Genomic DNA, 15,958 nt, shown 5'->3' on the forward strand with positions numbered 1-15,958 from the left:
AGAAGATGAAGATATGGATGTAATAAACATTTTCGCAAGAAATTCAAATAAATCAGAAATAATGACATTTTTGTGAATAAAATAAATGAACAAGGATTTAATAGGAAGAAAGTGGCAAATGTTGGAGAGAGAAAAAAAAGGGTCTAAGATTGCAATTGACTCAAGTTTGTAGTCTAATTTTGCAAGTCTCCCTTTGTACTTTCTCATTTTTTTAACTCTATTTGTATATTCAAAGTTTATTTCCTTTCTCTTATAAGTCTATCAAGTTTTCACCTATGTGTTCTGATCTTATGGAAATGACAACATAAGGCAGAACTGCTTGCCCATAACGAGCTGAAGAAGCACACTCTCTACACTACACCTCTCTAGTATCTTGATTCGGTCCTTGTTTGGAATTGCATGACATGCTCATACCTCTCTACATTATGGGTTATATACACTTCTTTTCCCCACATTAGAAAGCATTGCAGTTCTACACTATACCTCTCTAGTATCTTGATTCGGTCCTTGTTTGAAATTGCATGACATGCTCATGCATATCTCCTGGTAATTACAATAGGGAGATAAAAATTCTGAAGCACCATCATGAGAATATTATTCAGCAGAAAGACATTTGCTCTGATATTTACTTAAATGTGCAGCTTTCAAAAGCACAAGTAAGGCTGAGATTCAAGACTGCTGCAGGGAAGGATGTGGTATGTTAAGGCCCTTTGAATGGACGCAAAAAGCTTCAAAGACGGAATACAAGGCAATTGAGAGTGTGCTCCAAACCATTAAGGGCGCCCAACCATTTATTATGCAGATGATCATCCACTTATTTTTTTAGGAGTACGATGTATTTTTATTTTAAATTATGTTTGTAATTTTATTTTGTAGTACAATATTTTTAATCATGGTTTCATAATAATCTATATATTTTTCTTTTTATTTTAAGTATCAATTTATTCCAAAAAACATTATTCATAATTTAAATATATTTAAAACTAATAAATAAAAATAAAAATACAATTATTAAAATACTATATATAATTTGTATAAATACATAAATACAGTCTTAGTCGGAAATTAGTCGTCAATTAGTCACTAAATTTGGAGACTATGTTACAACAAATATTCGTAGTCGTAAAATTAGTTGCCAATTAGTCGTAAATATTTACGACTACATTATGAATAATTTTACGACTGTTCATATTAGTTGTAACATAGTCGCTATTTGTCGACTATTTTACGACTATTAATTCTACCGACTAAGGATTTACAACTACAGTTTTTAGTCATTAAACCCAATTTAACGACTATTAGGTGACTAATAATGCAGTGGCTGTTTGGCTGTTTTCGTGTAGTGATATATATTTTTTGCCTAAAACTACAAACTAATTTTGTTGAAAATACCACACCTTGTATAATTTGGTCTAAATCTACTTCTCCATGATAATACCACACCTTGTAATTTGGTCTAAACCCATAACTATACAAATGACATGAAGTAACCGACCGATTTCCAACCGATTTTGAATGTGACAATGGTAGCTAACGGATCTATTGCAACAGATCTATTGTAACGTTAACATATTTCGACCGTTTACCGATCGATTCACAAACAGAAATATATCGGTTGGGAATCGGTCGGAAATTTATAGCCGTTTACCGATGATTAATCCGGTCGTTTAAAACTGACTGTTTATCAACCAAGTTTTAAATCGGTCGGAAATTGGTTGGAAAACAGTCGATTTTTACCAACGAATATATTCATCGGTAGTTTCGTCGGTAATTTCCGACCATTTTTTTTCTCCAGTTGCTTACCTGTTGGAATATGGTCGTTATTTAAATCGACCATTATATTGGTCGGAAAATTCGTCAGAACTGGTAATGTTTTCTTGTAGTGCATGGCTATTGCATGTAAAAGCTATAAACTACAATTGACTTATAAAAAGTGACGCTTCATGTATTATTTGTTGTAGTGAGGTTTTCTTATAGATGGTTTTGAGAAAAACAGTCGAAGGAACAATAATGGCAAGCAAATGTACGGCTCAAGGAGAGTACAACTATCCACGCACAAAAACTTTATTCTTGTTATCTCTACTTCTTATCTTCTTTCAATTCATACTGTTTAGCAATGATATTGAGAGTAAAATGTTTATCATCGCTAACGTTATTTCCTCCACACAAATGAAGTTTCGAATAGGCAGCTAGATCATTGGTCTTTAAAAAGATGCTGGAACCAGATGACTCATCTGAGATGAGTTTCATGCTTCCGCTAACGTAGAGATAATTACTCTCTTTAGAATGAAACATGATAATTAAAGTCATCTGCTAAAACATCTGTTTGGTTTAATACAAAATTACCAGTAGAAAGCGAAAATAATTTAAGAATTTTAGTATATAAATGTATCCTTCATTTCCAAAAAAAAAGTATTGGAAAACGTAAGTAATGTAAAGAGTTTCTTTGACCGTCTAGGCTCTCTCTATATATATTACCTACAACTGTTTGCCAAACTAGATCCAAGTCATATGCTAAAGTAATTACTAAAGCTATATATGGGGAAAAAATCAAACAAAGATCTTTTCGTAGATGGATTTTTAAAGGTTTTGAAAGAACAACAAGTCGATGTACGGCTTAAGGCAAGGGGCAGTGATAAGAAGGCATCTATCTATTCTCATAAGCTTATTCTGGTTGCTACTTGTTCTTCATCTTCTTCTACTCGTTTTTGTTAAATTTGGGTTTATCTTGGGCTTCTAACTAAAAACCAATTGGCAATTAGTAGATTGGCCCTAACCCTTTATATATTAATGATAGTTTTATCAAACTTCAGATGTGGGACTTGGATTGTATTCCAACAGTTTTGCCGTTAATCATTTATATTATCCAGTAAAAACATTCCTAGAAGTAATGTCTCCATTGTTATTTGTTAATTTTCTTTTCCTTGACATATATAGTCTGCTAGATCAGAGGTGTTTAAGAAGATGCTTGAATCAGACAAATACAAGGTTTCGTCCAGGGTCATGACAATCACTTTCTCAAAGATGAAACAAGAGGAGTTAGAGGCTTTCGTTGAGTTCATTTACAGCGACGGATCCACGCTCTCAGAGAAAGCAAAGCAACACGTTAAGTCACTCTATCGTGCAGCTGGCAAATTTGAGATTCCGCATCTACGTGACTTATGCAGAGACGAGCTTGTAACATCTCTTAACTCTTCGAATGCTCTTAAAGTTCTTGAGCTCGCCCAAATCCCTTTTGACAAAGCCCTCAGTGATGCTGCCTTCACTGTTATCAAAACCTTTAAAAGTGTGATTTCTACCTCTTCCGAGTTCAAGGTTTTCGTCGTCAATCACCCAGATCTTACCGTCGAGATAATGAAGTCTATCTCGACCAATGTTCCTTACTGTTCTGTTTGTCGTCGTCGTCGTTGTTATTAATCGAAAAGAAAAACCACTGATTAGTTCTATTGTTTCATCATTTTCACGAACCCTTGTACTATTTTTATTTTCATCAGACTTTATTTTTTGTGTGTGTGGTTTGTTTAGTTTGCAAAACCTTATCAGATTTGTATAATCATTTTTTTCATTCGTGCGGGTGACTCTTTCTTTGTTATATCAGGCTTGTTGAAAAAATTGTTTTTACCTTTTTGATCCGTTTGTGTTTCGTAAAAACAATTGATACTACTACTTATAAAATTGATTCCTTCTTCAGCAAGTAAAAAAAATGATTTTAGAAAGCTAAGAAGTACTCACATTAACAACTGCGCACATGTACGGGTCCTCCATGTCACAACCATACTGTTATAAGATTTGGACTAAATTGTTGGGTGAGATAATGCATTGGTGACGACATATCGACAATTATATGATAATCTCTGAAACGCTGAATCCTTCCATAATAATGATCCTTATTCCTTAGTTACGTTGGAAGGGGATTGGTCGGAGCTCCCTTCAATGTTGAGATGTAATGAGGCTTTAGGTTAAGTTCGATGGTTCAAGTCAAATCATTAATGCTCTCGATTCAAGACCTTTGATTGTGACTCCGCCATTGCCGCTTCCTCTGTTGGTATATGTCTTTGTGGGAAATTGTGATTCTCGGTTTCTCCTAATTAGGCATTTTTTAATAAATAAATAAAAAAACCAACTACATGATTCATTGATGATTTTGCTAGATCGGAGACTGATCAGTGCTTTCAAAGATAACGAGATCGAGAGAAGCCAACCGCTTGATCCCAAGCTTAGACGAGCCATTAGAGATTCAAGAATCACGGTTGTTATTTGTTAAACCAGAAAATTTGTCATGAAAAATTTCTAGGAAACCGCGCAATACATCACTTATGGAAACAATATTTCCATATAATTTGGCTCATTTGAGTAAAAAAACTAAAAAGATAATATCCGTTGACAAAAAGATAAGAATCAGAGTCATAAAGACCCACTTAAACCGGTTTTCCTTGAATAGAACCGGTTGGTTATCTCTGGAATGTTTCTCTCTGAATCACATAAACAAGTTTGTTTTAATATACGGTCGGATGGGATCCTCAAAAAACCTCATAAACCCTTCGAAGCTCGAGAAAAATTGTGTAATCACACACTCTAATGGCGGTTCTGGACAAATTGTTTCGAGCATCTCGAGCATGGCGCGGATCTCTCTCCTACTCTAAATCCATGGTTCCTTCGTCGCACCCACGGGCACGAGAGCTTCGTCGCTGTTTCTATCACGGTATTGGGTATTCTATTGAACTCAAGAATTTTGTAAATTCCTTATACAATTCGGTGATCCCTTGAACCCATTTGATTGTATGAATTGTTAATTTGGTTTTAAAATTGGGACTTTTCTAGAATTGAAAGCAGCACCAGAAGCTTCTTATTACATTAAAGTTTCCAATTTTCATATGCATCTTCAAAACTGGAATTTTGATTTTTTTTTTTTTTTTGTTTGACTGAGTTCTTTCGTCAACTTCTCTGTCCAGTAGAATCTTTGTCTCATAGTAAAAATAGTAGTAGCTTATGCTGAATCTGATGAGGTTTTGTAATTGTAACACACACACACAAACAATACAAATTTGAATCGTTGGTGTTGATGGATGAATTAGTCCATTTACTGTGTTGATATGTTTTCTTCTTTTCAGGCTAATGACAAGTCACCTACTGTTACAATAGATCCTCCAACAAACAAGTAATCAATGTGCAAGTCTTGTATTTGTATTCATCATTTCGTTTGACTTCTTAGTTGACCGGACCCAGTACGTACGTAAGCTTGGGAAACTTCAATCAAAATTTCGTTGCAAATTTCCCAGAAGGACAGTAAGAAAAACTCATGAGTTTGACGAAGCTGAGAGTTCTCACTTCTTTTCTCTGATTAGTCTCTCAAATAAAAAAAAAAATCTCAGTCCTTGATCGCTCCATTGACTAAGAAGGTACGTACGTATGGCTCGCAATTGGATATACGACGTCTTTCCAAGCTTCAGCGGTGAAGATGTTCGTCAAACATTCCTCAGCCACTTTCTCAAGGAGTTAGATCGGAAACTGATAACTGCGTTTAAAGATAACGAGATCGAGAGAAGCCAATCGCTTGATCCAGAGCTTAAACGAGCCATTAGGGGTTCGAGGATCGCGGTTATTATCTTCTCCAAAAACTACGCTTCTTCGAGCTGGTGTTTAAATGAGCTTCTTGAGATTGTTCGATGCAAAGATGAAAGCAATCGATTGGTGGTGATTCCTGTTTTCTATGGCTTGGATCCTTCTCATGTTAGGAAACAGATCGGAGATTTTGGGATAATATTTGAGAAGACTTGTCAGAACAGAACAGAGGATGAGATCAATCTATGGAGGAGAGCTTTGATCGATGTAGCTAACACTCTCGGCTATCATTCTACAAATTGGTACGTTCTCTTGGTGTGATTATTCATATATACTTAGTTTGTTTCTTGCTTGCTTTGTGTGTTGATTTGGTTCTTGTTGTTAGGGTTAATGAAGCAAAAATGATAGAAGAACTCGCCAGTGATGTTTTGGTTAAACTGAGTTTAAATCCATCAAAGGATGATGTTGAGGATTTTGTTGGCATTGAAGATCATATAGGAGAGATGAGTTCATTGTTGCGTTTAGAATCTGAAGAAGTGAGGATGGTTGGGATTTGGGGTTCTTCGGGAATTGGCAAGACTACTATTGCAAGAGCTTTATTTAGTCGTCTCTCTCGTCATTTCCAAGGTAGCGTCTACATAGACAGTGCTTTTGTATCCAAGTGCAGGAAGGATTACCATAAAGCCAACACAGATGACTATAATATGAAGTTGCATTTGCAAAGAAATTTCTTGTCTGAGATATTAGGGAAAAGGGACATAGAGATGGGTCATATTGGTGTAATGGGAGAGAGGCTAAACCACCATAAACTTCTTATTGTTATTGATGATTTGGATGATCAAGTGGTGCTTGATGCCTTGGCTGGTCATACTCAATGGTTTGGACTTGGGAGCAAGATCATTGCTATTACGAAAGATAAACATCTTTTGAGATCCCATGGGATTTATTGTATTTACAATGTTGGTCTCCCATCTGAAAAGCAAGCTCTTCAGATATTTTGTCGATATGCATTTAGGCAAGATTCTCCACCCGATGGTTTCATGGAACTTGCTTCTGAAGTACAAAAGCGTGCGGGTAGTCTTCCTTTAGGTCTGAAAGTTTTTGGTTCGTTATTTCGAGGCAGGAGCAAAGAGGATTGGGTGGATATGCTGCCTAGGCTTCGGAAGAGACTGGATGGAAAAATTGAGAAGACTTTGAGAGTCAGCTATGATGAGTTTGATAGCAGAGAAGATAAAGCGTTATTTCGTCACATCGCATGTCTCTTCAACGGTGCGAAAACTGATTACATCAAAATGGTCCTCGCAGATAGTGATTTGGATGTTAATATAGGGCTGAAAAACCTAGTTGATAAATCGCTCATACATGTAAGAGTAGGTATTGTTGGGATGCACTGTTTGGTACAAGAAATGGGTAAAGAAATCGTTCGTACACAGTCTAACGAACCCGGGGAACAAGAATTCCTGTTGGATTGTAAGGATATTTGCGATGTACTTGAGGATAATACTGTAAGTTCTCCTTTGATCGTTCACTCTATATGTTTAAAGCATTGTCATCTAAATGTAGTCACTTGTTAAGATATTGATTTTGTTTTTTCAGGGTACCAAAAAAGTCTTAGGTATATTGTTGGATATGTCGGGGATTGATGAGTTGCATATTCATAAGAGAGCCTTTGAAAAGATGCGCAATCTCTATTTTCTAAAGATAAACAGTAAACCATATAAAAAAGTCAGATGGCACATTTCCGAAGGGTTCAACTATTTGCCCCCAAAACTCAAAGTACTAAGCTGGATAGGATGCCCACTAAGATGTTTGCCTTCTAAGTTTTGTCCTCAACATTTAGTTAAGCTCAAAATGCAGAATAGCAAGCTGGAGAAGCTGTGGGAAGGAGTTCATGTGAGTTTTGAGTTAAAAATTTTGGGTGAGTTCTTTTTTTTTAGTGTGTGTGTGTAACATATGTTTTTTCCGTTTGCTCTGCCTTTGTTTAGCCTCTCACAGGTCTCAAGCGTATAAATTTCTCAGGATCTAAAAGTTTGAAAGAAATTCCAGATCTCTCGATGGCCACTTGTCTTGAGAAATTGTTGCTCAGACATTGCTCGAGCTTGGTGAAAATTACTTCTTCTATCAGGCATCTCCATAAACTATTGGTGTTGGAAATGAGTTGGTGCACAAAGCTTGAGGCCCTTCCGTCAGGAATCAACCTTAAGTCTCTCAACAGGCTCGATCTCGGTGGATGCTCACGGCTAAGAAGATTTCCTGATATCTCAAGTAATATTTCATGGCTTAATCTAAATCGAACAGCTACTGAAGAATTCCCCTCTAACCTGCGTTTAGAGAATCTAAAAACTCTTCACATGAAAGAAATTAAGAGTCAGAAACTATGGGAAGGAGTGCAGGTAATGGTATAACTTTGGGAAAGGTAAATCATTTTAGATGATGTTTTGCAAAATATCTTATTCTTGACACTTTCTCCTTGTTGTCTTTTTTGTATTGTTTTGTTCAGCCGCTTACATGCCTCACGACGATAGATTTGTCGGGATCTGAAAAGCTGAAAGAAATCCCAAATCTTTTGTTGGCAACCAATCTTGAGTGGATGAATCTCGGGGGTTGCTCATGTTTGGTGGAATTACCATCTTCATCTGTTGAGAATCTCAATAAGCTGACTTACTTGAGCATGGAAGATTGCACAAAGTTGGAGGTACTTCCAACCGACATCAATCTTAAATCTCTCGAGTGTGTTAATCTCAGTGGATGCTCAAAGCTAAGGATATTCCCTGATATCTCAAGAAACGTTCTTCTTCTCGTCCTAAACCAAACAGCCATTGAAGATATTCCTTGGTGGGTCAACACATTCTCTAGACTCAGATGCCTACGTATGAGAGATTGCAACAGTTTTAAATATAAATCATCCACTTTTATTATTTTGAAACGTCTTAAGGAAGCTGACTTTCAAGACAGCGGGGATTCCCATGATATTTTCGACGATGGTAAGGACTATAATAGTTTCTGCCGATATCAGGGCTGTGTAAGAAGAGTGGAAAATAAAATAGGAGAAAGGAATAATCAATGGGTCTACAGGAGTTTTTCTCAGCTTTTAGCATGCAAGAATTTTGCAGAGATTGAAACACTACTAACAGAAGTGGATCCGAACAAAGAAAGAAAAGTTTTAGAGATGTACTTGAGAGATTATTGCTATGACTATAATAATAACGAGAAAAGTTTCATACGCCAGCGTCCAAGGCTATGGCAAAAATATTTGAAAGAACAAGAAGTCGATGTACGGCTACAGGCACGGGAAAGTGATAAGGATGCAGCTATCTATGCTCATAAGTTTATTCTGGTTGCAACTTCTTCTGTCTTCTACTCCTTTTACTTTTTATCATTATCTGATTCAGTTATAAATTCGTAGAAATGATCTTCCATGATATGATTTCTTTGTTAATGTTCTTTCCTTGTCATATATAGTCTGCAAGATCAGAGGTGTTTATGAAGATATTTGAATCAGACAAATTTAAGGCTTCTTCGAAGCTGGAGACAATCACTCTGTCAGAGCTGAAACAAAAAGAGTTGGAGGTTTTTGTTGAGTACATCTACAGCGACGGCTTTATGCTCTCAGAGAAAGCAAAGCAACACGTTAGATCACTCTATCGTGCAGCTGACAAATATGAGATGTTGTATCTATGTGAGCTATGCAGAAAGGAGCTTGTATCTCGTAACTCTTTGAGTGCTCATCAAGTTCTTCCCCAATTCATCACTCTCAGAAACATCAAACTTGCGCTTTCTATCTCTACGAGGTTAAGGTCTTCGTCGCCAATCACCCGAATGGTCTCTGACTCCTATAGATTACGAGAACTATTTTTCCTCGTAAATGACAGTACGTGGGTAATATGATTAAATTTCGTTATTGATAGAATATAAAAACCACTGTTTAATTTCGTCGTTTCATCAGTTTCATAAAACCTTAAATTCTGTATTCAAATTCTCATGGGATTTTTTACTTCCTTAATTTTCTTTCTCAAGCTTGCAAATTTTTTGAGAAAGTAGTACTAGTATTTTGAACTGTTTCTGCTTGATATAATAGGTTTCCCATTGATAGGAATCCTATCATAGGATCGACTACAAGAAAAAAAATGCTTTTCAACGGTTATAAACGTAAACAAACATTACTGTCCCGTAGGAAATCAGTAATGGTAGAATTTCGTGAAAAATTTCGTAGGAATAGGTTTCCTACCATTTTCGGACCAAACCATTTAAACCCATTGAAACCGGTTTTCCTTGAATAGAACCGGTTGGTTATCTCTGGAATGTTTCTCTCTGAATCACATAAACAAAGTTGTTTTAATCCCGGTTTTAAAAATCTCCGCCTAGCACCGATCGCCCCGCAAAATCGCTAGACCCATTCTCTCCGCTTCGATTAATAACTAATCCCCGCCTAGCATCGATTCTCCAATTATGCATGTCTAGTCCGATTATTTTCCGCTTAATTTTGTGTATACCAATTTTTTTAGAACCAAATAAAAATCAAACATAAATTAGAGATTATAATGTTTTACAATAACTAATATATAACTTTTAACAAAAATCAGAAAATTTTCTTTTAAAATAATGTTTTATGTGTATGTCATAATTTTAAAGACAATACTATAGTTTTATATTTTATTTGATATTTTTTTAACATAAACAAAAATATACATATATTTAATACAATATATTTTTATTTTATGGTTAATTTAATAAAATAAACCTAAAATTAGTTTCCGATTAATCCCGGTCTAATCTTTGATTTTCCCGATAGTTGCTAGGGTTACCTCCACCGCTCGACCAGCGCCTACCGATTTAAACAGGGGTTTTAGTATACGGTCGGATGGGATCCTCAAAAAACCTCATAAACCCTTGAAGCTCGATAAAAATTGTGTAAAACACCAATGGCGGTTCTGGACAAATTGTTTCGAGCATCTCGAGCATGGCGCGGATCTCTCTCTCACCCTAAATCCATGGTTCCTTCCCACCCAAAGGCACGAGAGCTTCGTCGCTGTTTCTATACCGGTATTCTATTGAATTCAAGAATTTGTAATTTTCTTATAATTAGGTGATCCCTTGATTTCATAGCGTGTTTCTAATGAACCCATTTGATTGTATGAACTGGTAATTCGTATGAAAATTGGGACTTTTCAAGAATTGTAAGCAGCACGAGAAGCTTCTTATGATCCCTTACATTAAAGTTTCCAATTTCCATATTTTCATAACTGGAATTTTGATTTTTGGTGTTCTGATTATGATCTAGAGACGATGACGAGTTCTTTGTCACTTCTCTTTCCAGTAGAATCTTTTTCTCTTAGTAAAAATTGTGTCTTTTGATTTTTGCAGGAACCTTTGAGCAGCAGAGTAATTCAAAAGTAAATCAAGTCTTGAGATCTTGCAGCACCCTAAACGATTCTCCATGCTTTTCCATGGCACCTGCATTTTTGGGTGCTCTTTTCAGTTTTGGAGCAATTGGAGTAGCTTATGCTGAATCTGATGAGGTTTTGTAACACACACACAAAAACAACAAAAATTGAATCGTTGGTGTTGATAGATGAATTAGTCCATTTACTGTGTTGATATCTTAACCTCTTGCAGGCTAATGACAAGTCACCTACTGTTCCTATAGATTCTCCACCAAACTATGTTGACATTGCCAAGAAAGAACGAGCTCGCATTGAAGAACTAATACAAAGTAAAGGAACTCAATATGGTTCTTACCCACGGTTCAATGTTGCTGTCAGGGGTCAAAAGGTGAATGCTCCCTCTCTTTTTGTTTCAAGAATTTGGGTATATGACTTACTTCTGAGTGTTCCTTGATGCATAACTTCGATGATACAAGTGTTTTTTCTGTGTTTTAGGTTACCTTGAAGTTCCAAGTTCCTTCTACTTGTGAAGTTGCACAATTAATATCAAACATTGGATCCCAACTAGGTGTGAAAGTCTCAGATCGCACTGGTGGTTCAGACATGTTATTGCGTGCTTGGGACAAGTAATTTTCTTGTTCTACTTAGTTGTGTCGAAGAAATTTGAAGCCTGATGTACAATATAAAACTAATCGCTACCCCTTTCTTGTTACTTCAGTCCAGTCGCTTGGCAAATATCACTTCGCAGTGTGGAAAACAAGAAGAAACTAGAAGAAAGTGAAGATGATTCAGATGATGACTTGTGCATTCTTATCTTTGGTTCCTTGATCACCTCTGATAAAGTGGTAAGTTTCAATTTTCTTTCACAAATTTACTCAATCGTCAAATGTTCTTGGTTATTTTATTTCATAACATCTTAACGATGGTACAAAATGTGTTAGGAAGTTGAGTTCATAAAGAAGGGAAGCTTGACTACTGAAGAACTTGAGGCATTTGTTTCAGCTTTGCGAGTAGCTGGAACAAAAGCTGGACAAAATAAGGGAGGTGGAAGTAGAGGTAGTGTTCGTGAACCATCTACGGACAAATCTATATCTCAGTTGGAATCGATGGGAGTGAGAATCTATGGAGTTAATAAACCTCTTGGGGATGATTCTGTCGATGAGATATCATGGGACAATATTGCTGGATATGATCAACAAAAGCGGTAAGCTTTGGTTACATCTTTGCTGTTCTGTCCCATTAATATGCTATATTATATATTAGCTTCTATCATGATGCAGAGAGATAGAAGATACAATATTGATGGCCCTTCATAGTCCTGAAGTATATGATGATATAGTACGTGGTACACGGTCCAAATTTGAATCAAATCGACCGCGGGCTGTTCTGTTTGAGGGTCCACCAGGTTAGCGCAAGAAGAGTGCATTTGCAATTTCGTCCTTCTTTATAGAAACTATAATGAATCTGATGTCCATAAACTCTGACCGTAGGAACTGGGAAAACATCTTGTGCACGTGTTATTGCTAATCAAGCTGTGAGTTGTCGAGAACTTACAAACCCTATTTGACCTTTCGTTTTTTATTTGAATCTTGATCTCTTAACATTTTGCAAATTATTGCCAGGGCATACCATTGCTATATGTGCCGCTTGAAGCTGTAATGTCTAAGTACTATGGTGAAAGCGAGCGGCTTCTAGGGGCTGTGTTTTCACAAGCAAATGAGCTTTCTGATGGTGCGATTATATTTCTTGATGAGGTGAAGAAAAAAGTTGCTTCTTATTCTTGTCTGATATTTCCTTTCAAAATTTTGACTATGAATTACAAACATTACTTGTCTAACTCACAAATCCAGATCGATGCCTTTGCTATCTCTCGTGATAGTGAGATGCATGAAGCAACGCGTAGAGTCTTGTCGGTACTACTGAGGCAGGTAAACACACAACAAAAATGACCAATATCACATATACATGAGACGAGAGACTAGCTATTGCCAGAATGATGAATATGCTTCTATGTTTTTTTTTTTAAACTCAGATTGATGGATTTGAACAAGACAAAAAAGTGGTTGTGATTGCTGCAACCAATAGAAAACAAGATCTTGATCCCGCTTTGATCAGGTAGAGCAATAAAAACCTCTTAAAAAACCAGTTCGGTTATTTGCTACAGTATCATGACTAGTGTCCTATGTTTTTTTTGTTATCTGTGTATCTGTAGCCGGTTTGATTCCATGATTTTGTTTGACTTGCCGGATTTACAAACACGTCAAGAAATCATCGCCCAATACGCAAAACAACTCTCAAAACCTGAGCTACTCCAGCTTGCTCAGGCCACAGAAACGTAATGTTGCCATTATACTTAAGTCTACTTCAAGGCCATCGAAGATCTTGTACATAATAAACCGTAACAAGTTTTGTTTGGCTACGCAGGATGTCAGGAAGGGATATTAGAGATGTATGTCAAGGAGCAGAGAGAACATGGGCTTCAAAGGTTTAAAGCCCCGAACCTCGTCTTCTAGACTTGTGCTATAAATGTTACGCGATTGCAGATGATTAAAAACATTGTTATATATTTGTTGGACAGTTGATTCGTCGAGCAAAAGCTGGTGGAGAAGAACAAAAGATCACTCTCCCTCCGATACAAGAGTACTTGGATAGCGCTGAAGCTAGGCGCAAAGCTCTTCTTAGTATAACGGAGCAGAAGAGATCAGCTGCTCGTTCCAAGAAACCTCTGCTGGATTTTGAGTGACTATATTTATTTGACACAACATAGATACTTTCAGACAATTTAACTTATATAAAGACAGTAGTCAGTTTCGTCTGTACTTTGAATTTGACTTTTGTCAAAAAAAGGTCCAAGATGTTGTAAAATTACAGTTGGTCGTTTTGAATAATACCTATAATACATGAAACGACGACGTATTTTAGAAATAGATTTGAGTCGAAACAAAAAGACCCTTTTAGTTAGCTAGCCTCTGAGAGAAGAAAGTTCCCTGAGAAGAGGGGGTCTTTGTGATCGGCGTCGTCGGGTTATATTTCTTTGTTGTCATATTATTACCTCAACTTCAATAGATGCTTTCTGCTTGATTCCTGGAAGAATATTTTTTTCTCAGTTTGCGGAATTGAAGGTTTTTGAACCAGTATGTACTTCTCATGCCTAGAAACTGTTCGACGAAATGCTTAAGTGAGATTTTTTCTTACCATTTTCCACCGTTTTGATGATTTGTTTTGTTGTTAATATGAATTTTCAGGGTTCTCAGGTTTTCTCTGTTCTTAAGTCCTTGAAGTGATTTGATACGGAGCAGTCATGGATGGTAAGTTACTGATTCTTGTGCAATTGTGAATTTTATTTTGTTGCTTCGCTTATCTTGTGTTGCATTTTGGAAAATTGGTGAATTAGAGAATGCAAACTCAGGAAACCGACATTGTTTAGCTGCTTCAATCTTGAAACAAATTGTAATCTTACAAACGCATAGGCTGTTTGAAACACTATTAAGCTGTGTTTGTATACCTTCTTAATATTTCCTTTTTAGTATACCTTTTCACCAATCTGCATCACCATTGTGCCTGGAAATTGTATTTTTTTTCTTTTCTTGGAAAATTGAATATGAACTGATAAAAGTGTTTTTCGATCCTTGTAGTAGTAAGACTTTTTTTTGTTTGCTGAATTATATGAAAAGTTGTAATATTGGTGTTTCAATTTTCAGTTGATTCACAACCAATGATGGAGGAGACCATACTGGTCGGTGATGACCTAATGATGGGTCCTCCATCCCCTGTCATCCCTCCTGAAATTGCTTCACATGTGCTCGAAGGTGTTGAATTGTGCGATGGGATTTTGAGGAATCTATTCCTATGTAAGTCTCTATTTTTTCCCATTCAAGTCTATCTATCCTTCGTTTGGATTATATAGTATTTGTTTTCTCTGGTTTTATAGGCTTGCAAATCAATGACATTGAACCATTTTGCCAAGATGAGCTTGCCATATATCGACAATGTGCTGAAAAGAGGGTAACTATTGGCTTTGATTTTGTTTTTTTGAGTAAAGGCATTGCATCTCTTATGTCCATTTTCTTGAATATTTCCTTTTCTTGTTATCTTTCTGGTAGGACAAGATATTGAGAGTAAGACTTCAAGAGAGTGAACACAAGTTAGGATTGTCAATGCCTATTGATCTGGCTAAGGAAAGGATTACTCAGCTTGAAGCTGAAGCCACATCACTAGAGAGGTACTCATTCTTAACAGTGCAATGCGATGCAGAGACAATTTCAGATTTCAAAATTTCTGTAGTATATTTTGTTTTTGATAATCTATATGTGAAGAGTTTGTCTCTGGATTCGTGCTACCATGCAATCATGTATATCTACAGATGTTTACAAATTGAACCTCTGTTCTTAAGTCCAAAATGTTCCCTAAAACAGTTTCATTTGTTTTATAATCAGGCACTTGATTCTAGCAAGTGGAGCTGAAGGAATTGAAGGATTTCGCCGGAGATGGAGTTTGCACGGTCGGATGACGGATACCAAGTACTTGTAACAAATTTAAACATCATAGTATATAACAATGTTCATAATATAGGATCATTGATTTAATATGCTGCATGTGACTAGATGAACCCATCATGATCATCTTCCCAAATTGCTTTTACTTTGCTCTGTGTATCTGATTGTTCGTATTATAGAAAGTGAAGCCTATAAAACCTTTTATGTTGTAATATCTGTTTGCTTTTGGTTTGCTTTTTAGCTTAAAGCTGAATCTTTTTATGTGTGTGGATGTCACAGAAAAAGACTGGAGTCACTGAAGCAGGGAATGGAGGATAGAACAAAGGATGAACATGATGAAGCTCCAAAACCTCCTGCTTCGAAAAGATGGTTCTTTTGGTGAAGTTTTTTGGTGATTTTTTCCAGAATGAATCATGTTTTGGATAATAAAGGTTCATAATCATTACACCAATGTAACCACTTATACCAATTTAAAGTATAACTAAATCTAAAATGTTTTTTCTTTTCCATTTAATT

General features: G+C 36.2%; 4 protein-coding genes across 6 annotated transcripts; all 4 read left to right on the top strand.

Annotated features, from left to right (window-relative positions):
* The first annotated feature begins 2,538 nt into the window (after window positions 1-2,538).
* Window positions 2,539-3,417, top strand: LOC104773305 (putative BTB/POZ domain-containing protein At2g40440). Its single transcript, XM_010497886.1, has 2 exons — window positions 2,539-2,673; window positions 2,938-3,417. Exons 1-2 carry the CDS (start codon window positions 2,539-2,541, stop codon window positions 3,415-3,417), a joined length of 615 nt encoding a protein of 204 aa, XP_010496188.1.
* A 1,102-nt stretch (window positions 3,418-4,519) lies between these two features.
* On the top strand, window positions 4,520-13,772 carry LOC104773284 (26S protease regulatory subunit 7-like). Of its 2 annotated transcripts, none has more exons than XM_019242628.1 (14): window positions 4,520-4,702; window positions 10,927-11,081; window positions 11,179-11,334; window positions 11,442-11,572; window positions 11,665-11,791; window positions 11,888-12,150; window positions 12,227-12,351; window positions 12,437-12,480; window positions 12,569-12,700; window positions 12,797-12,874; window positions 12,979-13,061; window positions 13,159-13,281; window positions 13,371-13,431; window positions 13,525-13,772. In XM_019242628.1, the coding sequence occupies exons 1-14, from the start codon at window positions 4,579-4,581 to the stop codon at window positions 13,687-13,689; spliced, it is 1,767 nt and encodes a 588-aa protein (XP_019098173.1). In that variant the 5' UTR covers window positions 4,520-4,578; the 3' UTR covers window positions 13,690-13,772. The 2 variants fall into 2 exon arrangements, with proteins under 2 accessions (XP_019098173.1, XP_010496163.1); XM_010497861.2 differs by lacking the exon at window positions 4,520-4,702 and adding an exon at window positions 10,351-10,605.
* On the top strand, window positions 4,621-9,578 carry LOC104773283 (disease resistance protein RPS6-like). 2 transcript variants are annotated; one of them, XM_010497860.2, is made up of 7 exons: window positions 4,621-4,709; window positions 5,112-5,864; window positions 5,948-7,067; window positions 7,159-7,455; window positions 7,548-7,955; window positions 8,063-8,899; window positions 9,025-9,578. In XM_010497860.2, the coding sequence occupies exons 2-7, from the start codon at window positions 5,410-5,412 to the stop codon at window positions 9,448-9,450; spliced, it is 3,543 nt and encodes a 1,180-aa protein (XP_010496162.1). In that variant the 5' UTR covers window positions 4,621-4,709; window positions 5,112-5,409; the 3' UTR covers window positions 9,451-9,578. The 2 variants fall into 2 exon arrangements, with proteins under 2 accessions (XP_010496162.1, XP_010496161.1); XM_010497859.2 differs by having other exon boundaries at window positions 4,627-4,702.
* A 78-nt stretch (window positions 13,773-13,850) lies between the features above and the next one.
* Window positions 13,851-15,951, top strand: LOC104773286. The gene is made up of 7 exons (XM_010497863.1): window positions 13,851-14,080; window positions 14,192-14,254; window positions 14,648-14,797; window positions 14,878-14,951; window positions 15,050-15,168; window positions 15,383-15,466; window positions 15,722-15,951. Exons 2-7 carry the CDS (start codon window positions 14,248-14,250, stop codon window positions 15,822-15,824), a joined length of 537 nt encoding a protein of 178 aa, XP_010496165.1. The 5' UTR covers window positions 13,851-14,080; window positions 14,192-14,247; the 3' UTR covers window positions 15,825-15,951.
* Window positions 15,952-15,958: the final 7 nt, after the last annotated feature.

The sequence above is a fragment of the Camelina sativa genome, unplaced genomic scaffold (genome assembly GCF_000633955.1).
Source record: "Camelina sativa cultivar DH55 unplaced genomic scaffold, Cs unpScaffold00511, whole genome shotgun sequence".
NCBI lineage: Eukaryota > Viridiplantae > Streptophyta > Magnoliopsida > Brassicales > Brassicaceae > Camelina > Camelina sativa.

Excerpts from the sequence above, each read along its gene's own strand:
- LOC104773305 (XM_010497886.1), top strand. The coding sequence starts at position 2,539 with ATGGGGAAAAAATCAAACAAAGATCTTTTCGTAGATGGATTTTTAAAG. Across the intron at positions 2,674-2,937 it reads ATTCTCATAAGCTTATTCTG|TCTGCTAGATCAGAGGTGTT; the intron begins GTTGCTACTTGT and ends TGACATATATAG.
- LOC104773284 (XM_019242628.1), top strand. The coding sequence starts at position 4,579 with ATGGCGGTTCTGGACAAATTGTTTCGAGCATCTCGAGCATGGCGCGGA. Across the intron at positions 12,481-12,568 it reads GTGTTATTGCTAATCAAGCT|GGCATACCATTGCTATATGT; the intron begins GTGAGTTGTCGA and ends AATTATTGCCAG. Across the intron at positions 12,875-12,978 it reads TGTCGGTACTACTGAGGCAG|ATTGATGGATTTGAACAAGA; the intron begins GTAAACACACAA and ends TTTTAAACTCAG.
- LOC104773283 (XM_010497860.2), top strand. The coding sequence starts at position 5,410 with ATGGCTCGCAATTGGATATACGACGTCTTTCCAAGCTTCAGCGGTGAA. Across the intron at positions 5,865-5,947 it reads GGCTATCATTCTACAAATTG|GGTTAATGAAGCAAAAATGA; the intron begins GTACGTTCTCTT and ends TCTTGTTGTTAG. Across the intron at positions 7,068-7,158 it reads ATGTACTTGAGGATAATACT|GGTACCAAAAAAGTCTTAGG; the intron begins GTAAGTTCTCCT and ends TTGTTTTTTCAG.
- LOC104773286 (XM_010497863.1), top strand. Across the intron at positions 14,798-14,877 it reads TTTGAGGAATCTATTCCTAT|GCTTGCAAATCAATGACATT; the intron begins GTAAGTCTCTAT and ends CTGGTTTTATAG. Across the intron at positions 15,169-15,382 it reads GAAGCCACATCACTAGAGAG|GCACTTGATTCTAGCAAGTG; the intron begins GTACTCATTCTT and ends TTTTATAATCAG.